The sequence below is a fragment of the Propithecus coquereli genome, unplaced genomic scaffold, assembly GCF_000956105.1.
Source record: "Propithecus coquereli isolate 6110/MARCELLA unplaced genomic scaffold, Pcoq_1.0 Scaffold148, whole genome shotgun sequence".
NCBI classification, from domain to species: domain Eukaryota; kingdom Metazoa; phylum Chordata; class Mammalia; order Primates; family Indriidae; genus Propithecus; species Propithecus coquereli.
In genome coordinates this window covers 5,193,959-5,220,615 of record NW_012139191.1, presented here as the reverse complement: position 1 = coordinate 5,220,615, position 26,657 = coordinate 5,193,959, and the positions used below count along the sequence as shown (strand labels likewise).

Genomic DNA, 26,657 nt, shown 5'->3' with positions numbered 1-26,657 from the left:
CTGTAAAATTAATTAAATATGTACTTTTAAAATGCATTAATATAAACCTAGACTGGATGGTGTGCAAAAATCTTGTAAACTCAACGTAACTTTGAAAATCCGACCACAGAGCTTTTAGAGAAGTTTCATAGAAAACATTTAATAACTTACAGTTGACAATGGCAATGTTTATTCCTGGCGCAGCATTTCCAATCTTTTGTCCTATGAGCCTGAAATGTAACCAAGCGTTAGTCAAGCAACTCCTTTCTTACGGACGTTTTCACTTGGCCCAGTCTCTCTAGCCCGCTGGTACTTACCACCTCTCGGCCGCCCTGCCTGGCCTTGGTGGGGCTCCCTAGAACGTCACCCCCATACTCCCTTCATACATGTGTGTCCCCAATTTCTATAAACTCAGTCCCTCGGGGCAGCTGGAAACTGCATTTAATCTCATATTTAGACGGAACGGCTTGGGAGAGGAGAAACTAATACTTATTTAGCTCCGGCTCTTTACAAACATTCTTTCGCTGAATCTGCATCCACCTCCTGAGCATCTGTTCCTCCATTTTACAAACATGAAGCAGTGAGAAGTGGATCAGTAGGAGGTGGATTCAGGCAAGTCTGCTGGCCTCAACTTCTGCCCCTCAGCATGGCGACGGCTTTGCTTGACTCTTGGCCATCCTTTTCATCCGACCACTAACTTTAATACAGTTTCTCTATTTAAATAAGTACCTTAAACTGTGTTACCTAATTTTCACTTTTAAATTGGAGAATATGAAATGTCGAGTTCCAGGGGATTGTGTGCTAAGACCAGGAGGACTAAGTGACTTTCCCAGAGATGGTAATTATTGCTGAAGGGCAAAGAAACTGTGTGTGCACGTGTACATGCACACGTGCCTCTGTCGTGCCCTGACATGCCCCCTGCCAAGCTTTAGAATCGACGTCAGCTTCAGGAGAAGAACCTGGAAGCTTTCCTCCTCCTGCCATGCTGTGGAACAGTGTGCGTGGCACTTTGATATTCTTCTCTGACGTCTTCCCTGAAGTCCCTATGAGTATTCTAGGCTTAGTGCTGTCCGAGAGTTGTAGAGAACGCTCCATAAGAACTTGAAAAGAAGCAAAAAGAAGGTTGTGTTTCTGGTAATGGGAAGTGGGTCAATCCGAATCTACTCTCCCATACAGAAAAACAGAAAGCAGGAGGCAGCTTTTTTTTTTAAAGCTCTGCTGGAATACACTGGAGACTAATAAGGTAGTAGACAATCTCCCAGGCCAGGATCTGGGGGGAAGACTGAATTTCCTGGTGGTGGGTCCAGCATCTGAAGCTAGTGTCACCCAGGGAGCATCCGCTGATTCCAGAAAAGGCACCTAAGCAAGTGGACAGCACCTGTGACCACCACATGAGGGCAGAAGCAAGGTGAGGGCCATGCCAAATCCCCCATATCTTATCTGAGTTGGGGTCGAATCCTAAAAGTGAGGAAGAACCAGAAATAAATCAGAACTTGCATACACTTCAGCCCAGTTTTGAGTCAACTGGGTGGCCCAGAAAAATCTCAACCTTTAGAATTTATTCAGTTCATCCTCTTCTGCTAACGGTTCCAGGCCCCTGGCAGAAGCAAAGAATCATCCTCAGCCGAAGAAGAAATCATCCCATGCCTCAATTTAAAAAAAAAAAAACAGTTTCTCAAATGTACTGTCTGGTGCACTCTCAACTATAACCTGGCACACGAGGAAAGGAGCCAAAGTAAACAAGAACCAATGGAACCAGCAGAAAACAACAGGTAACAGTGACAGACTCACAGGGGCTCCGATAGTAGTTCTCCAACTCAGACCACATTTAATACACTCCAGAACACTACTGATAACATCAAAATTTTCAGAACTCGAAACCATAAAAATTAACATGCTAATCTGAAAAAGAACCAAAATAAAGTTCGAAAACTAAAATAACCTAAAATCAGCCAATGGATGGGTTGAATAGCAGATTAGGCAAAACAGAAGAGAGAATTAGTGAACTGAGAAACAGCTCTGTCCATAGTGAAGGACAGAGAGGTAAAAAAATGGAAAATATAAAATAATCTGTAGACTACAGAGGATATAGTAGTAACAAGGTCTAACACATGTTTCATTAGGAGTCTTGGAGAAAGAGAAGAAATGAATGGAGCAGAAGATACAATAGTAGAGAATTTGTCAAATGGGATGACGGACGTCAAGACATACATATTTAAGATGCCCCCTGAAACCCAGATAAGATGAAACAACAAACACGTCATGGTACAGATGCTGAAAACCAAAGATAAAGGGAAAAAATTCCAAAGGCAATCAGAAGGGGAGAAAAGCAGTTATTCTCACAGTAGTAACAGTTGTCAAATGACAACTGTTATCTTAAAAGATAAAATGGAAGCTGGAAGACAGTGGAACAGTACTGTGGATGTGTTGAAAGAATAGTGGACAACACAGTCTGCAAAAATATCTTTCGGTAATAAAGATGAGGTACAGATATTTCAGAGAAACATAAACCGCAAGAATTCCCCATCAGTAGACAGACAGCAGGCCTTTGCTCTGTATCTTTTGCTGTAATAAACCTTATCTATAACTATAACCTGTTATTGTGTCTTATGAGTCCTTCTAAAGTATCGCTGAATTTGAGGCGGGTTGTAAGACACACTCGCCCCATCAAAAAAAAATATCCAACAGAAATGCATGAACAAGTGAACCAAGAGACATAAACAGCACTATTTATAGCACCATTGTTCATAATAGCCCTAAAGTGGGTATGACTCAAATGTCACCCAATAGTAGAATGAATAAATAAATTGTAGTACATTTACGCAATGCAGTGCTACGCAGCAATGGAAATCTCTAAACAATAGATACATCCAACATCATGGATAAATTTCACAAATATAATTTTGAGCAAAAAAAGCCAGACATAAGAGAGTATATGGTTTATGAGTCCATTTACATAAAGTTCAAAATAGACGAAATTAAATAACAATGTTTTGCAATGCACGTTAGGCAGTAAAACTCTCAAGAAAAGCAAGGAAAGGAAATGATGAGCATAAAAGATAAAACAGAGGTTACCACTGGGCAGAAAGGAAAGAGGGGCTGCCTTTGGGAAGCGAGACAGAAGTCTTGTGGAGTGTTAGTGACAATCTATTTCTAACCAGGACAGTGGTTACACAAGTGTTCACCTTATTGTGATTAATTACAAAACAACGTATTCACAGGTTATTCACTGCCGCATAAATGCCCATCAACACAGAACCAGTTGGATAAACAGTGATACATTCATGCTAGGAAATACTATGCATCAATAAAAAGGAATAAGGAAAATCTCCACGTGTTAATATGGAGTGATCTCTACTGCTAAGCAGAGAAAGCAAAGTACAAAACTGAGTAGTCTGCTACCTTTTATGTAAGAAAAAATATATGTGTGTGAATATACATACATACATATATGGGCATATTAATGCATACATATATACTCACACATATACATGCACATATATAAATGTATATAAAACACATACATAGGTATATATTAATTATATAAATAGCTTATTTTTGCCATAAACACTAGAAGGCTAAATCAGAATCTAATAAAAACAACTAATGAAGGTGGAAAAAGGAGGTCGGGAGAAAAAGTGGAAGGTGTGGGGAAGATTTCTCTGAGAATACTTTTTTTGACACCTAATGTGGATTTCTGAACCATGTAAATGTATTACATATTCAACAATTAAATGAAATCAAAAGAAAACCAGAAAAAAACCCTAAAATTGAAAACAAACTGTAACGAATCCAACTTTATATCAAATACGTAATACAACTACAGGAAAAATAATTATTTCATATGACTTTGGTCATAATACTCTGTACCTCTGTACGCCCTTAATGGAATATTTTTAAAAACAAAAAGAACCGCAAAAAAATTTTTTCTTAGAGACAGGGTCTCGCTCTGTTGCCCAGGCTGGAGTGCAGTGATGCGATCACAGCTCATTGTAGTCTCAAATGAGCTCAAAGTCCTCAAAGTCCTGAGCTCAAGCCATCCTCCTGCCTCAGCTTCTTGAGTTGCTGGGATTATAGGCTCATGTCACCATGCCCAGCTAATTTTTTTCATTTTGTTATACATACAGGGTCTTGCTGTGTTGTCCAGCCTATTATAGCACTTCCAGTCTCAAGTGATCCTCCCACCTCAGCCTCCCAAATAGCTGGGACTACAGGCACGTGCCACCATGCCAGGCTAATTGACAATTGCAAAAAAATTTAAAACTTTACTCAGTAGTTGCATTACTGGGAACCAAGCTTTTTAGTATAAGGAAAAAGAGATAAAATGTAAAATCAAAGAGCTTTACAGAGAAAAGATCCCTGAAATGTTAAATTTGAATTGGAAATACTAATGTAAATTCAAGACTTGGAAAACATATATTACTTGGCTCCGTCCCCTGAAGTGCTCAGAAGCGTCACCATCCCAGGGGCTATGAGCGCACGGAGTGCCCAGATCTTAGTTTCTAAATATCGCAGCCCATTAAAGGAACCGGCTCTTGAGAAGTGGCTGATTTCCGGTCTGATCAAAGAAAGGCTGAGCTTAGTTGTGCATTAAATCAAGGAAGCCCTCAAAAAATAATGAGGCTCACTCAAGAAGAAGCAGATCACTTGAGTAGTCCTGTATTTATTACATAAATTGCGTTTTGAATTAAAAACTTTCTCACAAAGAAAACTCCAGGCCCAGGGAGCTTCATTGGAAAATTACGCCAAACATTTAAAAAAGAAATAACACCAATTCCATACTCATTTTCCCAGAACACTGAAGAGCTGCGCGGTGTGAACTGCAGAAGCTCCACCTGCTGTGATCCTGGGGCGAGGCCCACAAACAACGGAGCGCACTGCGCTGGGTTCGCTGCTGCCGAGACCGAAGGGCTCCGCCACACAGTGACGTACGAAATACGACCCCAGCGAGTCCCGGCTGCAGTTGCTCACGGGACTCAACGCAGCCAGCAGCGACAGCCAAGGCCACGGCGCGGCTCTCGCTCCCCCCGCCCGAGAGCGGGGACCCCGGGACTTACAGCTCGTCCTCGAAGCAGACCTTGGCGTAGTTGCTTCTGCCGCCGCCGCTGAGCAACCGGTAGGCGTAGGTGTTAGGCGGGCACGCCGTCCAGTGGTCGCATTTCTGCCTTTTGGGGGCTGGGGCTGCAACGAAGCAGAACAAGCGTTCGCGTCACCGCCACCCGCCAGGCGCACTTACCGCCGCCGCCGCCACCGCGCCCCACCAGCGCCCCCCGCGGGGCTGGGCAGAACTGCATTTCCTCGGGCCGCCGGGAGCTCCCTGCGGACAGTTAATTTAATCTGCTGTTGTTTTATAGTGACAAATAAGCCAAGACGGGGGAATGGGAGTAGGTACGACCGGGACTCGCTTCCCACGGCTGCCCCTTGTAAGTAACATTCTTGCTGCGCAGGGTGCACCCGCATCGCAATGAATGCAAGGCTGCGGGGCTGAGGGTGCTGGTCACAGCCACCTACGGACATCTGCACAGCTGTGCGCGTGCACGCCTGAAACACCTCACACGCACACACCCACGCTCACTACACACACACCACACACATGAACATGCACACACCATGTGCACCACAAAGGAACACACACACCACACACCACACACCACACTCACTACACACACACCACACACATGAACATGCACACACCATGTGCACCACAAAGGAACACACACACCACACCAAACTCACTACACACACCACACACATGAACATACACACACCATATGCACCACAAATGAACACACACACCACACATGAACACACAAACCACACACTCATCACACATGCACATGAACACACACACACCACACACCACATACACACCACACACTCATCACACATGAACACACACCACACCAAACTCACTACACACACCACACACATGAACATACACACACCATGTGCACCACAAAGGAACACACACCACACACCACACCCCACACTCACTACACACACACCACACACATGAACATGCACACACCATATGCACCACAAAGGAACACACACACCACACACTCATCGCATATGAACACACACACCACACACGTCACACATGAACATACACATACCATATGCACCACAAATGAACACACACCACACACTCATCACATATGAACACACACCACACCAAACTCACTACACACACCACACACATGAACATACACACACCATATGCACCACAAATGAACACACACACCACACATCACATACACACCACACACCACACCACACACAAGACACACATCACACATGAACATACACATACCATATGCACCACAAATGAACATACACACCACACATGAACACACAAACCACACACTCATCACACATTCACATGAACACACACACCACACACCACATACACACCACACACTCATCACACATGAACACATACCACACATCACACTAACACACACACACCACACACTCCACAAATGAACATACACACACCACAGTTACGACGCACACTCACCACACATACCACACACATCACACATGAACACATACCACACATCACACATGAACACACACACCACATACCACATACCACACACATGCCATTCATCACACAGGAACACACACACTACACACTCACCACACACACCACGCTCACCACATATACACCACACATACACTATACATACCTCACAGGCATCACCCATGAACACCCACACACTACACACATACCACACCACATACACCACACATCACACATGAATACACACACACACCACACATACCACATACTCACTACACACTCTGCAAACATGTCACACATAAACACACACTCACCACATACATAGGACACACCACACACCACACCACACACATCACACATGGACACACACAATGCACAACACACACACCCCACATACACCACACACCATACATGAACACACAACACACTCACCACATACACGCCACATACCACCACACACACTATACACACATCACACACACCACACACTCCACAAATGAACATACACCACAGTTACGACATACACATACCACACACATCACACATGAACACATACCACACATCACACATGAACACACACACCACATACCACATACCACACACATGCCATTCATCACACAGGAACTCACACACTACGCACTCACCACACACACCACGCTCACCACATATACACCACACATACACTATACATACCTCACAGGCATCACCCATGAACACCCACACACCACACACATACCACACCACATACACCACACATCACACATGAATACACACACACCACACATACTACATACTCACTACACACTCTGAAAACATGTCACACATGAACACACACTCACCACATACATAGGACACACCACACACCACACCACACACATCACACATGAACACACACAATGCACAACACACACACACCCCACATACACCACACACCATACATGAACACACAACACACTCACCACATACACGCCACATACCACCACACACACTATACACACATCACACAGGAACACGCACACCACACTCACCACACATGACACACACAATACACACCCTACACCACACACACTCACAGACACACATCTGACCACTATCCTGACCACAGCTGAGCCACTCTCCTTTCACTAGAGCCCGAGGAACCGCGCATTTCTGCCTGGCGTACTGCGATGTCAGTGCTGGCCGGAGTGAAGATGTCTCTCCCAGGACCCTTATTTCACAGGGGTCGGCAATTTGGGAGGGTTGAGGGACCTGAGGAGCCCGGCTGGCCCTGGACACTGCCTCCCCGGCACGCTGTCCAGTTGCTCCACCGGGAGCAGCTGTCTGTCACCACCACGGAACTCCCAGGGCTGCGCTCATGCAGATTAAATCCCAAGTTCCCAGGAAGACATTCAGCAAGCACCCTCTCACCCTTCCAGTCTGACTGGGGTCTGGGCTCTCTGTTGTGTGGACTGCTGCGCTCTGACTCAGTGCACTCAAAGTAAGGAATGCAGTCAGTAATGTGGCGGAGTACACGTAAGACAGGATACCGTGAGTAAGGGATCGAAGCATTCCACCGCAGAAAATCATATAATCACAAAGGAGGACAGCAAGACTAAAAGGAAGAAACAAAGGATCTACAAAACAACCAGAAAGCAATTAACAGGATGGCAGCAGTAAGTCCTTACCTATCAATAATTACATTAAATGTAAATGAATTACATTCCCCAATCAAAAGACATAGAATGGCTGAATGGATTTAAAAAATAAAAAACAGAAAAACAAGACCTAACTATATGCTGCCTATAAGAGATTCACTTCACCCTGAAGGACACACACAGACTTCCATGTAATGGAAATCGACAGAGAGCAGGGGTAGCTATACTCGTATCAGTTAAGATAGACTTTAAGTCGAACTGTAAGAAAAGACAAAGAAGGTCATCACATAATGATAAAGGGGTCAATTCATCAAAAAGATAGAACAACTGTAAATACATATGCACCCAACATTGGCAAGTCTAAATATATAAAGCAAATATCAGGAGACCCGAAGGGAGGGAGAGACCGCTCTGCACTAACAGTAGAGGACTTCAGTACCCAACTTTCAACAGACAGATCAGCCAGACCAAAAATCAATAAGGAAACACTGGACTTTGTTATAGTCTATTCAGGCTGCTATTAAAAAAACACCGTACACTGGGTAATTTGTAAACAACAGAAATTTATTTCTTACAGTTCTAGAGGCTGGGAAATCCAAGGTCAAGGGGCCAGCAGATTCAGTGTGTGGTGAGGGCCCATTTTGCGTAGATGGCACCTTGTTGCTGCGTCCTCACGTGGTGGAAGGGGGCAAACGTGCTCCATCCAATCTCTTTCATAAGGGTACTAATTCCACTCCTAAGTGCTCTACCCCCTTTCTTAATTCGGCTTGTTTTATTCATTCCCCAAAGGTCCTACTTCTTATCACATCGGTGATGAAGTTTTAACACATAAATTTTGGTGGGACACCAACACTCAGACCACAGCAGATCTGAACTACACTTTAGACAAGTTGGACCAATAGACACATACAGATTATTCCATCCAGCAACAACAGAATTCACATTCTTCTCAAGCACACATGGAACATTTTCCAGAATAGATCATATGTTAGGCCACAAGACAAGGTTAAAAAATTTAAGAAGATTGAAGTGATATCAAATATCTTTTCCTGCTCCAAAGGTATAAAACTTGAAGTCAATAATAGGAGTAATTTCAGAAAATTCACAAATACAAAGAAATTAAACAACATGCTCCCAAACAACCAATGGGCTGAAGAAGAAATTAAAAAATATTTTGAGACAAATGAAAATGGGAACACAACATACGAAAGCTCATGGGACGCAGCAAAAGCAGTTCTAAGAGAGAATTTTATAGTAATAAATGCCTACATCAAAAAAAGAGAAAAGTCTCAAATAAACAACCTAAAGTTACACCTCAAGGAAATAGAAAAAGAAGAACAAACTAAGCCAAAAGTTAGCAGAAGGAAGGAAATAACAAAGATCAGAATAGAAATAAATGAAATAGAGACTAGAAAAATAATACGAAAGGTCAAAACAACAAAGAGTTGGTTTTTTAAAGAGATAAAATCAACAAACTCAGCTTAAGAAAGAAGACTCAAATAAATAAAATCAGAAATGAAAGGGAGACATTACAACTGATACCACAGGAGAACAAAGGATCATACAAGACTGCTAGGAACACATTATACATCAATGCTCTAGATAACCTAGAAGCAATGGGTAAATTCCTAGAAACATACAACCTACCAAAACTGAATAGGAAGAAACAGAAAATCTGACCAGACCAATTAAAGTAAGGAGATTGAATCAGTCATAAAAAGTCTCCCATCAAAGAAAAGTCCAGGACAGTGGCCTCGCCACCCGGCTGGCGCACATCCTGTGCTCACACTTCCCAGACGCGAGCGGTGCTGATTTTGCCTCCGTGCAAATCACGTGCTCTGGGAGGTCCCAAAGGCGACGCGCAGAGGAGAGAAGCGGCGCTCACATGAGAAGTTAAACCGCTCAGGGGGAAGGAGAGGGTGAGAAAGGGAAGGAGCCTCCGTTCCACACTGCTGGAGAGGTCAGAAAATAATCAGCACTTTCATGATTGAGCTACGGGCTGTGCCTGCAAACATTTCAAACAGTTTTCACCAAAAAATACATTTTTCAGTCTAAAAATAGCAGTGAACGGTTTGCATGTGAAGTTTATTTCAGATTTATTAAAATGTTAAGACAAGACTCCTGTGAGGCTGAAAGGGGGGTGTGGCGGCTGGATCCCCCATCCCTCCGACGGTCTCCGCGCTGGCTGCACGGCTCCCGCCACCCTGGACCAGCAGGCTCTGTGGGCCCTGGCGCGATGCCATGGCGGGCGCCCAGGGCAGGGGCAGCTTCCAAGCTGAGAGTAGATGGAGGGGAAGGAGGGGCCGGGCAGGGCTGAGGGGCGAGGTGGGAGAGCCGGGGCTGGGTTCTAGCCTGACCTGTTCCTGTCCCTCCTCCTGTCTGTTAGGAAAGAGGCAAAGCCTCAGGGCTGGGGTGCAGGGACCAGGACAGGGTGACCGTCCAGCCCAGTGAGTATGGGCCTGCCTTGAACTCCTTCCTACCCTTGGCCAGGACACTCAGCCAGCCTGGCCATCATGGGGGTCCCACAGGGATGCTCTCTCCACAGCCTCGTCCTACAGGGTCAGCAGTGGGATGGACAGGTCACCATGCAAGGTCCTGGCAGTCCACGTGGTGGCAGCTCCCCTGGGTGCTGGGCTGGGCTGGGCTGGGCTGTGAGCCGGACCCTGTGCCGGGCTGGGAACCTGCAGACTCCGTCACTCTGCCAACTTCAACATGTGCAGGCACATTTCCCAGAAAAGAGGCGCTTGATTTTTCTCAGATCTTCCGAGGAGTATGTGGCCCTAGTGACTAAGGGTGATGCAGATGGGTGTTGGTGTTTTCTTGCACGTCCTGGAAATGGGTGGGGAACCCACACGGCATTAAAAAAAAAAAAAGTAGGTTTTCTGAGCTTCCCGTGCATTTCCTAGAAGCACAAACTGTCCTTATGGGAATGAAGAGAGAGGACTGTGCTCCTAACCCGGGGGTGTGGACACGTCTGAGGAGACAGCTCCTCGCAAACCCTGCCCCTCCTCCCACAATGACCACCGAGAACCACGTCCACATCCTCAGCGCCTTCCTGAAACTCCTTCCCAAAACAATCAGGAGGGAAAGGTCACATGGCTACGCAGAAGCTGACGTCCCCAGCCAGGAGGAACTGTGGACCTTCTGTGCAGTATCCTGTTTCCACGTCTTGTGAAAAACGGATTTGCTTGTTTAAGCGAGACTAAAAGCCTCCGGCAGGGACATCTTACTTCCCCGGGAGGCAGTCTACTTCCTGCAGTGAATTTCAGTTTTAGAAATTACTCTTCTGCCCGGGAAAGTCAGCCTTACTCCTTGTGCTTATGGGCGACTCCTGGTTTATAGCACAGTAGCCACTTTGCCCAGCTTTGAAAATAGTGGCACTAACAGGAACCTCGTCATTGAACTCACAGATCACCGAGATCAGACTCTCTCCTGGCGTTTGCCAGGCGTGTGTAACTACAGGAATACAAGCCCCGAGACTCGGACTTGGGAGGGTGGGAGGAGGGTTTACCAGATCTAGATACAAATCACAAAGAACCTTAGCTTTAAAAGAGAATTTGGAGACCGTTTTGTTCCAGGATCATCAAATTTGGCTCTGCATGAAGCCACATTTAAAATAAATTAAAGTAAATACAGGCTTTTGGCCTCCGCCCTGGACCTGTAGAGTTTTGAATTTTTCAAGGTGGGGGCCAGGAATCTGTCTTTTTAAAATACTTCCTTATTTGGGAACTGTGATCTCATTGTCTCTCCTTTAAATAAGGAACATGATTCCAGAGGGTCTAGGAGACCTTCTCAAAGTGACTATACATATCAAGTAATGAAATACGATCTTGTCAATATGTACCAGGCAAGCAAAAAGCGTGGCTGTTTACACACTGACGTTTCAGCCCTTTCAAATCGCCTCATTGTTCCGTATGACATAAAAGTCCAGTCCACAAATATAAAAGACCAGAAGGCATCAAAGAGTGTTTATGTCTCTGCTAATCAATGGTAATCACTTATTAGGCGCCCGCAAGCACAATGCAGGTGATACGACAGATTGTGCATTCGGCTAAGGGCTGCCACTGTAACAAGAGGCTGAACTTTCCCTCTAGCAGAGTGGGCAGGTGGCTGTTCTCAGGCACAGTGAGAGTGTCACCTGTTTAAGCCTTTCTCTCCATGTCTCCTAAATGACAGTACCATTGTTCCTTATATGCCTTTGTGGGGAGGCATTGCAATGAATGCCACGTACCACGTTTGAGGGTACAATACCAGGTATAATGCCAGTTTGTACTGGGTAGATTTGTATGTATGTCAGAGGACACGGTGTCACAGGAGGTAGAATTAATCTCAGAATTGAAAAGAGCCTTAGACATCGTCTTAGGTATCATCTCCAATGCGCCTTCATTTACAGATGAGGAGCAACCGTAAGACGTTAGCAGCTAGTTAGTGGCAGAATTAGAATTAAATGTTGGTTTTCACGCCATGGACTTCAGTGCTACCTCGAGGACAGCCCTGCAAGAGTTGTCAGTTCATTTCATCTTGGTAGAGCATCTATGCAGGGGACTAAAGGCGGCTGATGCGTTTGGGTTATTGCTGTTTTATAAGATTTTCTGAGAAAATGTTGGCACTACCTTAGATCTAAAGTATATGGAAGACAAATTCCACAGGGCTCTCGCGCACAAACATTTATGAACCAGATACTGTCCTAGATCTACAGGCACAGCAGTGACCAGAACAGCTTACGTAGGAACAGAAGAGACAGGAAGTAAAAATGTTTGACGAGATCCTCGCAGACTGTGATGTGCGTGCAGGGAGAGGCCTTGGTAGCACAGCGTGGGTGAGAAACTCGCTGCAAATCAACCAGGGAGAGAACACCGAATGGGCATTCCCGCTCTGTGGACAGCGACCAGAGAGGCCCTGTGGCAGGGAACAGAGCTTCGTCCCTTGCTGGGTGAGCACCCAGCCCTCCACACAGCAGACGCAGGGAGCGTGAGCCTTAATCCTCCTAGGAAACAAGGGAGAGCTGGTGCGCGGGTGGATCCTAGCCACGCAGAGGCCCTGCTGAGCAGCGCCGCTGTGTTTAGGAAAGGAGGTGCGGCCGGGCGTGGCGCTGGTGAGCGGCCAGCCGTGGGCAGGAGGCCTCGGCGCTGACACGTTCAGGCCCACGCTGCACAGAAACGACGGGAGGCGACCGCACACGGTGTGGACAGAGAGGAGGGCACAGACCTGCAGGGGCGAGGGGGAACTTCAGGGAGCCCAAGACCAGAACCAAAGGGCCTCGGCAGGGTGCCGAGAGACGGACAGTGGAAGAGCGGACGAGGAAGTGGAGGAGGCAGCCCAGACCCGGGAGTAAAGGCTGAAAGCCCACGAGGGCTGCCGCCACAGCTGGGCGCGGCCGTTAGGACCGGAACGCAGGTGGTCTCACTCCCAGTGACCTGGGCGGAGCCTCGGTTTCCTGGGCAGACCGGCACCGACTTCCAGGGCTAGTGATTGTCGGTGAACTGGTATCGTAAAGCACTCAAAGCGGCTCTTGGAACAACCTGCGCCTCCTATGCATTTGCTAGTAAAAAGAAAGTCTTTCCGCGAGTGCGCATTTCGCAGGCCAGGGTCCCCCGGCATCGACAGACGAGCTCCCACGGGACCTGAGGAGTCTCGATGGTTCATCTCCAGCGAACAGTGGAGGCTGAGGGTATCGGGCATGGCAACAAATGTCTCCAGTTTGCCGAAAAGCTGGATTCTAGAAACCAGAGGTCAGTGAGCTCAACACTGAGGTCTGGCCAAGTTCTAGAAGGCTGGGAGCTCCGAGATGAACAGAGTGTGAGCAGGGACCAGCACCGACTCGCCAGGAACAGCCACGTGGACTGAACCTCACCCCTCCCCTTCCTTAACACAGGGCCGCTGCCTTGCACAACCCCTTCATTAATCAATCAACATACACATAGTGAGTGACTTTAATCTTTGGTGGCCACGTCAGGGATGGAGCTGTTTAAAATCTCCCCCGCCTCAGGCCCACACAGATCAGGGGACTGAGGGCAGGCAGAGGTGGCCACCGGGTCTTCTGGGGCCTGGGTATGGAGAGGACAGGATGCTGAGGTGCAGCAGACTGAGCAGTTGAGGAAGAGGAGGGGGAGGGGAGGAGAAGGAGGAGGGAGAGGGGGAGGGGGAGGAGCAGCAGCAAGTGCCACCAGTGGGCCCTGGGCAGGAAAAGCACAAAGGTGCCAGGAAGGTGGTGGGACAGTCGGGGCTGCCCACATCTCAGAAGCCTCCCAGGCCCAGCAGCCCCGGGTTGGTGGCGTGGCGGTCAGAAAGCAGGCCCAGCACTGGTGCTGAGGGAGGGGATGCCACAGGGAGAGGTGAGTGGCAGGACGGGAAGTGGCAGTGGGTCAGGTCACTCAGGGTGCAAATGAGCAGCCCCCTGAGCAGCCCCTCTGTGGGCTACCACCCCTCTACCGCCTTGTAGGGGCCATATTCTGGATGCTTCTACCCAGACCCTATCGTACCTAATGCATAAAGCAGAGATTTTAAAAAACTAACTTGGGATAAAGACTCTATGCTTTCTTGCCTTTAAATTCATAAAGCACTATTATATATATATATCTATTTTATTATTCTATAAGACACAAAAAGTTATAATATAGAATGTATTAACACAGAAAACTCCATGGTTACATCCTGATAGGACTCCAGTTAGACAACCTTGCTTTGGCTGCATGTGTTCACGGCACACTTCATGCTGCCTACGTTTGGGGGCTCCCGGATGTCAACGTGCTGTGACCACCACATGGCGCTGGACATGATTACAGGATTGATTTGGAGAAAAAAGAATCGCATCTGGTGTTGAGAGGGGCCTCTGTGGCCGCTCTGCACAGAGCAGGAGTGTCTTTCTTAGAATCCTGGGCAGAGGACGAGGGGCTGGGGAAAGGGTGACTTAGAGCTCAGAAGTTCCCAGGTGGCCTTTCTGCTCTTCAAAATCCCAATTGCCAGAAATTCTGGCCCCTAGTCTGTGCCCTCTAGCTAGCTGCTAAAGCTGGTGGCCCAGCTCGGTCTCCTTAGAACAAGGAGGAAAATGTGGCTCGTTCATTTCTGCAGTGACAGCCATTCAGCTATTGAAAGGCCATATTAGGTCACCCTTCAGTTTTCTCCTATTCTGCTAACCTCATCTTGTTTCTGCCACAATCTCATTGGGTAATCCCCTCTGGCAATGACGCTTGGATTAGCGTATAACTCTCACTCAAGCTGGCTTTAAGATGTCAAACCTGGGCAGCTACCTTCCGTCAGCCTGAGGGATGGCCACCCTTTGCTCCCCACCCGCCTACACTGTTTGCACAGCAGGGCTGCGGTGGCAAGACCTTCCTCGTCCCCGTATCTGATCACATCCATCAGGCGGCCATCGCATCTATAAATGGGCTCAGTGGTTCAAAATCCTGCCGCGGTAGTGCTCAGCACCTCCCAGCACAAAGCCGCCAGCCACCTCCATCAGCACAGCGCCGGTTTTCAATCCCAGGCAGCGTCTGCACTGAGACGTTTCCAGCCCTTCTTCCACGTGCAGCTACGGAGGGTTTGACAGAGGCGCTCGAGCAGGGCTGGGATTGGGGTGAGGCCAGTGAGGTGCTGGTCTCAGCTGCAAACCTTCAGGGGTGCCCAGAAGCTCAGGAATCAAAATAAATAACACTTTTATACAATATTTTTCTAAAATCAAAATGAATGCAAAACAACTCATGCTGAGTTAAAATACCAAAATACCAAAATTTTAAAGAAAGACAGGATTAAATGAATGCAAATGAACACAGGCCCAGCGCTGTGCGCGCACGACCTGAGAGCTTCTCTGGGTGGCCGGTCCCCTGGGCTGGACAGAGCCCCTAACAGACCAGCCGGCCGGGGCCCATGCTCTGTGGAAACACAGCAAAGGCGGGGCCCTCTGCCGCTTCCCGTCCGGCCCACTCTATCCCCGGAACTGTATTAAGTACGAACGCCCCCCATCTAAAGGCAGAGAAATTAAGGGGTCACCCCTCACTGCCCTGTGGGGTTCTTTCAGAAAATCCCTACTGTGTCGATCGCCATCCAGACCAGGGCGGCTCTCCTCCCCGCCAGAGTGCGAGCAGGGACCAGCACCGACGGCACCTCCTTCCGGCTCATCTTCTCCGTCCTGTCGGATCCAGCCTTGGCCCAGCCTAAAGCACCCTCAGCCTCTGTAACTCGCCCAGCACAGTTGCCGGGCCTTGTTCTTGCTAATGAGCACCGATGTCACCTCCCGCCAAACCCAAGGCGCGGAGGCCCTGGTCCATGCAGGAGGAATCCCACCAGTCCTCCCAGGACCTGACAGTGATTCGCTCATGTGATCCTGGACTCCCAGCTTCCGTCTGTTTCCATTAACAGCTTTGAACTCTGAGTTTGTAGTTTTCTTGTTTGGTGGCTTATTTCTCGCAGTGCCCAGTACTGACCTCACGTCTCAGTGGGCGCCTGTGCTTCAGGTTCTGATCGAGCATGTTGGTCACCCCCAGCAAATGCCCCCAGGGATTTACAGACTTTTAAAACAAACGTTCTCCAAGAGAGGGTCCCAGTCACTCTGCATGAGCGAAGAGTAACTCAGAATTTGCAGAGCATGTGCTCATTTCGGGAGCTGCACCTCAATCCTCAAACCTTCTCCAAAGTCGGGGAAATCACGATCTTTCCTGCCTATTGAGCAGCATAGATCTGTGCTGAGTGGCTCCAGCAGAGTGCAGGGGTCCCAGGAGGAGCTCAGAGCCCTGGGAGGCTGTGCCTGCAGCACCTGAAGGACTCCTCGCCAGCCACAGGGGCGACGCCAGCACCAAGTAAGCCTTGCTGCCGGCCGGGCACTCCTCGTGCAAGCCTCTCATCCACACTAGCCGGACAGGAATCACCACGCATGGCCCCCAAACTGAGCCCAGCAGGCCCCAAGCAGTGACGTGTCCCTCTGAAGTGGGAGGGACACACCGCACCAGGAGCCACCCCTTGTCGCCCCTCCCCCTCCATCTTTGCAGTGAAGCACCTGGGACCGGACATGCTTCAGGCGTAGGGAGGGGGAGGAGGGCATCCCTGGCCCACCTCGTGAACAAGCCCTTCTGAAAAGACGGGCTGCAGAGGCATTGTCTCCAGGATGAACTTAGCTTGTCTATAAAAGTAGACCAAACGCAAGAGACAGTAGTCCCTGTGAGGGCGTCTCCCACGCCCTGCACACGGCGTGGGGCCTTACCTACACACAGCACACACGCCATCAGCAGTATGATTACAGGCAAATTCAATGCAAATTCTTATCAATAATAAAAACACCTCAGGCAGTCAAATCCTATAGAGTCCTTTTTGGGAGGGGGGCATAAAAGGTAATTAACCTGCAAAGGAATGTTTTTACAGAAATTTGTTCTTTTAAATCTTCACCCAGTTTTTTTATATTTGTGCAAATTCATTTTTATACTTTATTCCTGTATTAAAATAATATACCAGCATATTTATTGCCAATGAAATCTGGAAAAGGGGCACAGTTTATTACTCTAATGTTACACAAGTTTTCTAATATAATTTTTAATGAATCTTTTGTCATTTCGCTTCCTTCCTAATTGAGTTGCGTGCCAAATGCATAATTTAACACATCCTGCACATAAAGTTTCTTTATTCAGTTTTCTAACATTATGATTTGGTTTTTAAGCTCTTCCCTAGTAGACTCTGAGACTCCTAGAGACCAAGGATAAACCTTAAAAACACACACACGCAGACTGTGCCGTATGGAGGGAGATTGTTAATAAATATTTGCTAAATTAATCAAGGAATGGACTTTGCCATCAGGAATTTCCTTCTGAAATAATTCACTCTTTCCCAGAAGGTGTACTGTAAAATCAAATTTAAACCAGGAAATAAAGAACGCAGCGGTTAGTGTCCCCTGTGTACAATCTTTCTACGTATAAAGCACAGGGCCCGGTTTTCCTTGTTCCCTCCATAGTTCTGTGAATTTTAACCGGGGTCACCCACACAGATACCTTTGATCCTGGCCAGACTCCAGTTCTTTCGTGACCTGCAGCCTGCCCAGCCTGGCTGACTGCTGTCTCCCAGGTGGGAGGGCCGGGGGTGCCAGAGCTCCTGATGTTTCGAGGGATGCTATAAATCCGGGGTTTTACGTGAAAACCTCCGATTTTTAAATGTTGGCCCATGTTTTATTTGTTTCGCTTTTACAGATTTTGTCTGTATGCCGGATTTGTCGTCTGGGCCTTCAGTGTGCAACCCACGTGCTGTAGACTGAATGTTTCTGTCCCCTCTAAATTCCTGTGCTGGAACCTGACCCCCAGTGTGATGGTGTTCGAGGTGGGGCCCTTGGGAGGTGAGTAGGTCATGAGGGTGGGGCCTCCAGGAATGGGATCAGTGCCCTTACGAAAGGAACCCCAGAGACCACTTTGCCCCTTCTGCCACCTGAGGACGCAGCGAGAAGGCGTTGCCTATGAACCAGGAAGCAGCCCTCACCAACACTGACTCTGCGGGCACCTTGATCTGGGACTTCCCACCTTCCTAGACTATGAGGAATAAACGTTTGTTGTTTTTTTGGTATTGTTTGTGGTTTCGTTACATCAGCCCGAATGGGCGCAGACACCATGTTCTACCCCAAACTGGCGCAGGCCCGAGAAATGCGCAGGCCTCCCTCCCCTGCTTTACGGACGCCTCTTCTCAACTGTCAGCTTCCCAGAGCCTTTCCCCGACCACCCTCTCTCAAAGCACATCTGTTCCTTTTTAAACTGTCATCTCCCCTCGCTAGGATTTCACTGCCAAAGGGGCAGGACCTCCGTGCCTGTTCTCTGTCCTCCAAGGCTCCCGCACGGTGCCTGGCGCAGGCAGTCAATGGGGGAGAGAACAGCCGCCACCCACAGTTCAGCCATTGCTGAGCTGACAGTCAGGGGAGGTCTGTCCGCCAATAAAAATGTCTTCTAAGCACCTGACATTTCTTACACGTCCACTTAATTGCTCCCTTTTGCTTGCGAAGACCATACAGGTGACTTTCTGTTGAACTCCTGGCCTCCCAAAGTGCTAGGATTACAGGCATGAGTCACCACGCCCTGCCGCTTTATAGATGACTTTCAAAGAGCTGTTCAGTCCTTTAGAAACTTTAAAAGGATTCTGGAGTTTAGGACCTACGCCCCTCCTGTGTCTCACATAGGAGGAAGCTAAGACCTGGGCTGGAAGGGGAGAGGTTGGGGTTGGGCTGCAGTTCCGGGTCGTGGCTGGGCAGCTGAGGCCGCACTGTCCACGTCTAACATGAGGATTGGCAGCGGCACCTACCTCGGAATGGACCTAAATGTGAGACTGTGCAAAGCGCTTTTCTCTTCCTCAACATAAAGTCGCCAGGCAGGGGCAGAGCTGAGGGCGGGACCCACGTTCCTGCCTCTTTGGAGGTGCTGCGAGGGGGCAGTCTGCCCCAACTGGACATGGAACTCACCTTTGAGGACTGGCTTCTTGCCGATGCTGCGGATGTTATAGACAGCGCTGGTGAGGGGTGCATCCGGAATGAGCTCTGCGAGCAGGTACCCGCAATACCAGGCACACAGGGATGCGAAGACCAGGAAACCAGCCTTGAAAGCACCTGGAACAGACATGAGCGGCGACTGTGAACAGCTTTGTGCCGGGGCCACCGGGCAACTCCACCGCGGCTCTCCCATGCCCTCCACTGCCTTTCATCCCGGCCACATGCAGGGCGCCAGTGTTGGGGACCGTTCTGAAGGGACAGGACTCCTGGAGCGGCAGTTGGGGGGGTGGGCACTGGGCAGGTGAGCGTGCGGAGCTGTCCTACCAGAACCACGACGGCACGGCAGGCTTTGCTATGGCTGGCATTTGAAGTAGACAATAGCAGATAACGCAAGCAAGACAGGAATGTTTCCAAGGACAATTTGTGATATTTGCTATTGGCTTTGGTCTTAGAGCTTCTTCAAGTGCTAATATCAACCAGTGGTTCATTAAGTGCTCTATGAAGCAACACACCCAATGCGGACCTGAAAAAATAAAAGCAGCTCATTCCCTTTGTGAGACAGAGTCAGATCTGAGCAAGCTCCAGCATTTGGACGGAAAGCTCCAGAGGGTGGGGCGTGGTCTGTTTTGTTTATCACTGCGTCGCCTGTGCTGAGAACAGTATCTGGTGCACCTGAGCATGCAGGTGCCCCACTGGATCATGGCCTGACATACGACAGACACTGGGAAAAGTCCCCAAACCTGTCCTATCATCAGTGACAAGCCTGCGGGGCCACCCAAAGGTCCCAAGGGCAGAAAGTCCCTGGAGATAGCTTTCTGGTTGATTGGCAACAATTACTTATCTCTCCCATGTGATATGAGAAGCAGCTGAGAGATCTTACAATTCCTAAGAAAAAGGCATCTATCTCCTCCTAGGTTGCCAGAGCTCTGGGAGACACCTCCCTATTCCTTCACAGGCAATCCACTGCCAGGGCTTTTGATTTTGCACCCTAAATGTTGCACAGATCATAACTCGTTCAGCAGTTTGCTTACCAAAACTGCCGCAGGGCAGGGATAGCCACCGGCCCTGCAGAAAAGGACGGGCCCTGGGAGATTCGTCCTATAGCATTTAAATATGTAGTAATAGGTACAGCTTTAAATAAGAGGGGGCCGGGTGCAGTGGCTCAGGCCTGTAATCTCAGCACTCTGGGAGGCTGAGGTGGGAGGATTGCGTGAGCTCAGGAGTTTGAGACCAGCCTGAGCAAGAGTGAGACCCTGTCTCTACTAAAAATAGAAAAATTAGCTGGCATTGTGGTGTGCGCCTGTAGTCCCAGCTCTTCGGCGGCTTGGGCGGGGGGTTCCTTGGGGCCCGGGGTTTGGGGGTTGCGTTGGGTTTTGTTGCGGCCCTTGGTTTTTGGCCGGGGGGCCGGGGCAGGCTTTTTCGAAAGAAAGGGAAGGAAGGGAAGACAGGAAGAAAGGAAGAATAAAAGAAAGAAAGCAAGGAGGAAGGAAGGAAAGGAGGGAGGGAATTATGGGTCCTGAAGGGCCCCGCAATGGGCCCCACACCCCCACCCAGCAGGAGTTGAGCTCTCCACCTGGGCTCCCTCCTCCCTCCAGCACCCAGAGAGAGCCCTTGTCGGTGCAAACACCCGCAGGCCCGCCCACTGGCTGTGCTGCACTGAGTCCGTGTGTGGTGTGCTCGGAGGGGCGGCACCTCAGCATGGGGGATCGCGCTGACGGAACGACATGCGTCTGCTTCACCTTGGGTTTTGTTTAGTTTTTCCAAATGCATCTTTCACCATAATTTTTTCATTTCTACTTCCCAAACCATGCAGTTTCTAAGATTGTTAGACTATTAAGCGGGGATGGCTTCCTGTTGGGAAAGGCCCAAAGCAGCGTGGCCACTGCAGTTTCTAGGACTGAAGGGACGTCTCAAAACAGGATAAACCAGCCTCAGAAAACAGAATGAGACCCGGGTGGGGGTGGGGGTCTCAGCAGGCCCCGCTCCTGTTCAGTCCTCTGCAAGGTGGATGCCTCTGCCTAGAGGTCACTCTGCTCCCTGCAGCCCTGCACAGGCACCTCCCACGGCCCGCCCCTCCAGGACGGTGCCTGCACGCTTAGGACAGTGGATGGGCCGCATGATGTTCCAGAAAATTCTGTTGGATGAACACGGAATGGACAGTGTGCTAGGAGAGCAGCCACAGAGCATGTTCAAAGGCAACAACAGACCACTGTCTCCTGTACGTACTGGGTTGCGGCTGGACTATTTTATCTAAGCGTAATATTTGAGAGAAAATTGCCTAACCAGAGATCTCGTAGATCTGTGGTCCCCAACCCCCGGGCTACAGAGCTCTGCCGCACTCCTCCTCCCTCCACCCTGCACCCCGGTGGAAAAATTGTCTTCCACGAAACCTGTCCCTGGGGCCAAAAAGGTTGGGGACTGCTGTTCTAGACAACACGTCACACGCACGATCCTAAGCAACGAGCTGCTGTTTAGCTTGGAGAAGACTGAAAAGGACCATTATGCTACCTTCGGAATGCGTAAAAAACAGCTGCACAAAGGGAGGGTATCTTTGTCCCCACTTGAACAAGGACAAATGGGCGGAAGTGGCAGGGAAGAAAATGGAGAATACACAGAGAGCCAGGCTCACCAGGGAGCGGCAGACCCCGGCCCGCCCTGCTCGGGCAGTGAGCTCCTGGGAGGAGGACAGAGTGTCTGTGCCTTGGGTGAGGGCTGCAGCGATGACCTCCAGGCTGGGGACAGTCTGGTCTCCTGTGGTGGCATGTGGCTGGCCAAGACCTAGAGATCCAGAGCCAGAACCTCCTCCAGGGTGAGGCAGATCCGGCCTTAGGCTCTGGGACACCCACCCTCGGAAGACAGGGCGCACGCGGGTGGAGAGCTGTGGGACCCGCGGGTCTAGCACAGAGTCCCGGAGGTATCCCAGACACCAGAGGGAGGACCTAGGAGACAGGAGGTAACTGAAAAACTCCCAGAAGGAAGCACAATCCATCTCCTAGAGCTTCCCACAGACCGGGCTTCAACAGTGAAACTTAGTTTCTCACATTCAGGAGGCTGGAAGGCCATGGTCAAGGTGTCAGCAGGGCTGCTTTCTCCAGAGGGGTCTTCCCTTGGCTGGCAGATGGCACCTCTTCCCTGTGTCCTCATAAGCTCGATCCTCCGTGGGTGTCTGTATTCTAATCCCCTCTTCTTATAGGGCGCCAGTCAGATTGGGTTGGGGACCACCCTAACGAGACCTTATTTTAACCTAGTCACTTCTCTAAAGGCCCTATCTCCAAATATGGTCACCTTCTGAGGCCCTGGGGTAAGGACTGCGACACAGGAATTTTGACGCAGAGTCCACAATTCAGCCCACAGCGCAGCATCAGGCAAGCCGTGGCACAGCCGCCCTGTGGGGTGCGCACCGGCAACAGGTCGTCAGTTCCTGGGGGTGAAAACGGAGCGGGCAGGACAAGAGGCAGCCTGTCAAGATGGAGGCTCAGACACTGGGCAGCAGGGAAGAGTCGGTGCCTGCGCTGGGACACAGGACAGGTTTCCTCCTGGGAAAGGTGGGAGCCCAGGGACCTGGTGGGCCTGCCGTGATGGGAGGAGACCCAGCTGCTGCAGAGGTGGGGGAGGAAGTACACAGCACCCAGGAACCCTTCTGTGATTCCGTAACTGGGATCCAGTCTTTTCTCATACGGTAATAAAGTCATCATTAGCTCATGGAAATGTCCTTCCATGTGTCTGCTGCCCGCAGACGCAGTGAGTATGAGATCAAAGGCCAATTCTCAGCAGAGATGGAGAGCCGGTGAACTTTCTCTGAAGAGACCCACCTTCCGTGTGCCCACACAAGCACAGCAAGGTGTTGTCAGTGGCGCCTGCCGGCGTGCATTCTGATCGCCTCCCCATGGAGGCCGCCGCACTGCACCCCTTGTACTGGAGAGGCGGGAGGGCTGAGAGTGGACAGTCCCCACTTTGGGATTCACTGCCTTGTGGATTGCAGGCTATGCTGGCCTCAGAGTGCACCGTCATCACTGTCCTGTCCACTGATGCTTTTCGGCAGGAGGGCCGGGAAGGGCCGTTCTGGAACAGCACAGCGGGTGTGCAGTGTGACCCACCTGAAGGTCCACACACCGATGCCCATTTTGAGGAATCAGAAGGCCCAATACCAGGCTCCTTGGGCAAAGGAATGGTGGGCGGCTTAACCTACTCCATCCATTCAATCTGGATATCCTTCCTGCGCACTGTCTATCTGGAACCAGCCCAGCGCTGGACTGGATTGTCAAGGACAAGGCCCATTCCAAGAATGTCCCCAGATCTACAGCTCACAAAATCAAAAGTGATGTGGCTCAGAGTTTCTGCAGGCATCTTCTCTCACAATCAGACATGACCAGATAAACACAGACCTGTTGTTACTTGGAAGCTTCGTATGGCACACAGAACTCATGAATGATGAGGTCTGTGCATGGAAAAGTTGTGGGAGAGGAAAAGCAATCTGACAATATTCAGCATTTTCCATATGTAACCAGTAGATACTATTATAATTATACAATATAGAAATAATGAAAAGAATTCTTCCGAAACAGCTATAATGAAAGTTGGTGCCCTGAGGGAGTTGATATTTATCTCCTATAATCCTACAATCCACACAAGCTATCGAAAACAGTGCTGCTCAGTGTTAGGGCCTAGAGACCATAAGCAGCAAATAACCAGCCATTAGCTTCTGTATTATGCTTGCTTGCTTAAGAGAGTGGAAAGTTTTCAGCTGACCCTTATCTGACCCCAAACCTGCTATCTCGCCTTCGCCTTCGTTAGGGCACCTAAGAAAGTAAGGAGGAAAACGGTGCCTTTCACACAGCTGTCCACGAGATAAAATAGTAGCCTGGGCCAGAGGGTCGGAGCGCCCCAGAGCACTGAGACGCCCAGCAGTGCTTCCCCGTGTGAAATGTGATATGGCTTAAACAATGAGATGTCAAATGTATGTTGGCTAAGATTAATGTCGTTATACTTGCTTCAAAGTAAAATTATAGCTGTGACTTGTAACTCCTACGGAACTCATCTAAGGAAAGGGGAGAATTCCCAAAACCTCCCAGACCATGTCGGCCCAAGATAAGATTGTACCATGGTTAGGACTAACGCTTTTTTGCTTCTGTAACTGTGCTTATGCAAGCAATTAGATGATTTATCAGTGTGTGGTTTTTGTCTTTAAAAGAGCTGGTCTCTCCTGGCTCGGGACTGCTCTCTGTGCTGCTGTCTCTGAGCAGTGCAGAGGGTAGTTGTTGGCCAGCTAATAAAGACTCACGATTTGGCTCAATTCGTTCTCTCAGTGGTCACTTCTCGCACTCTGTACCATAACATTTGGAGGCCCCAGCGAGATCGCCCTGTTACGGGGGCACCTGGTGGCCACTGGTGCTTGGAGATGTGGTGCGGGGCCGAGTGCCTGAACCTGGGGGGGGCTCCTGAGGAGGACTTTTCTCCTCAGCCCCGGGGAGGGCCAGACTACCTGCCGGTTGCAAGTACCTTAAATGCCTAAAAAGCTGCAGGACGAGTCTTCTGTTTCTGTTCACCGGTGAGTTCTGTTCTGATCTGTTCTGTTGTCTGTGGGCCCGTCTGATTACCCGTGGGAGGCTGGACGCAGCTGAACTCCCAGGGTTGGGTTCCAAGAGGTGAGACTTCACCTGGAACTCCTGGTTTCATCCCGAAGAGTGGGAGGCACCCGAGAGGGGTAAGACCAGGGCCACTCAGCGGGAATCTGGTTTTTCTGGACACAGTTCCAAGAGGTGAAATGTCACCTGGAACTCCTGGTTTCATCCCAAAGAGTGGGAGGCACCCGAGAGGGGTAAGACCTGGGCCGCTCAGCGGGAATCTGGTTTTCTGGTATCCTATCGTTCTGATCTTCTACTTTCTTACTTCTCTGGTTCTACGACACAGTCAGATGACTGGGCCAGCCTCCTATCTCACCGCCAGCGTGTTTGGTCTGTTGGCTCTTTTATTGGACATTGGACTTTATTTGGTGTCCCTGGAGGACTGGGGAAAAGGAGAGAAGATAACTCTCACTGTGTTGCATTGGGCAGTAGTAAGTTTCATCTTTCTGGAAACGATCTAAGAAATTTCTGAGTCTCTTGATACTCTAGTCTTGGCTTTCTACATGCTTTAGCCCCCGCCATCGCCTGTCGTGTCAGCTTGTCATTCGGTGAAAAGAAAGAGGGTTAATACCGCAGGTGTTAGGCCCAGCCGAGCATTGGGGCCAGCAAGGGAGCGAGGAAAGGGCTAATAGGTATAGGTGGTGTCGGAGAGTGCCGATTGACTGAGCCGGCCCCCTACCTCATTGTTGGATTTTATTCGGTGGCTCCTTAGTGTCTGCCCACAGCACTGTCTTTCCTGTCAGCGTGCCTGCAACTGACAGACCGCGGTCAAGAACAACAAAGAAATAACAAAAAGTGATATTGGCCAATTGTCTTATCGTTTTCAGTTTGTGTCTGTGTTTCTGTGGATTGTGGGGTAGTGTGTCGTGTCCTCTTGTCAAAAAGGGTTGTCTATGTCTTGTGTCGCCTGTTCTCCGATTAAATGTTTTTTTTAAAAAAAACTTTCAGGATTTCCAGCAGCGGGCCGGACCCTATGGGTTCTCTGTTAACGCTTTTGATTTACAGAAATTTTGTGAGCAAGAGTGGCTGGACACCTGTCTGGTAGGGACATTAAGTCTTGAGTACGTTATTTGTTCTGTGTAATTGGTCTCTTTGTCCCTGGTTTTGTGTGTCTCTGAAGCCATCTGGAGCTAGTCTCAATGGCTTCTCTGTTAATGCCTTTGACTTGCAAAAATTTTGCAAACGAGAAGGGCCCACCTTCAGAGTGGGTGGCCCCCGGAGGGCAGCACCAAAGTCAACTTTCTCATGCAAAAACTTAATGGTTATCACATTGTTTTAAGACAGAATCTTAAATACTCTTTTAAATTAAAAAAAGTAAAAACCGGCCTTAGAAAACACAAGTGATGGGGGGAGAGAACAGTGTAACTAATTAAATTGTTTAACTCATTGTTTAAACCAGCCTTGTATAAAAATGTTATAAACTGTTAAACTCTGTGGTTTCTGCCTAT

General features: G+C 49.0%; 1 protein-coding gene across 1 annotated transcript in view; it reads right to left on the bottom strand.

Moving 5' to 3' along the window:
- The window catches only part of FAM3B (family with sequence similarity 3, member B), a 28,316-nt gene extending 4,843 nt beyond the window's left edge, over positions 1-23,473 (bottom strand). The window contains exons 1-5 of the mRNA XM_012640080.1: positions 23,398-23,473; positions 22,938-23,006; positions 19,559-19,702; positions 5,037-5,160; positions 108-209 (exon numbers count right to left, since the gene is read on the bottom strand). Of these exons, the coding sequence (XP_012495534.1) occupies positions 108-209; positions 5,037-5,160; positions 19,559-19,702; positions 22,938-23,006; positions 23,398-23,473 (515 nt within the window). The remainder of the gene's footprint in view (positions 1-107; positions 210-5,036; positions 5,161-19,558; positions 19,703-22,937; positions 23,007-23,397) is intronic.
- Positions 23,474-26,657: the final 3,184 nt, after the last annotated feature.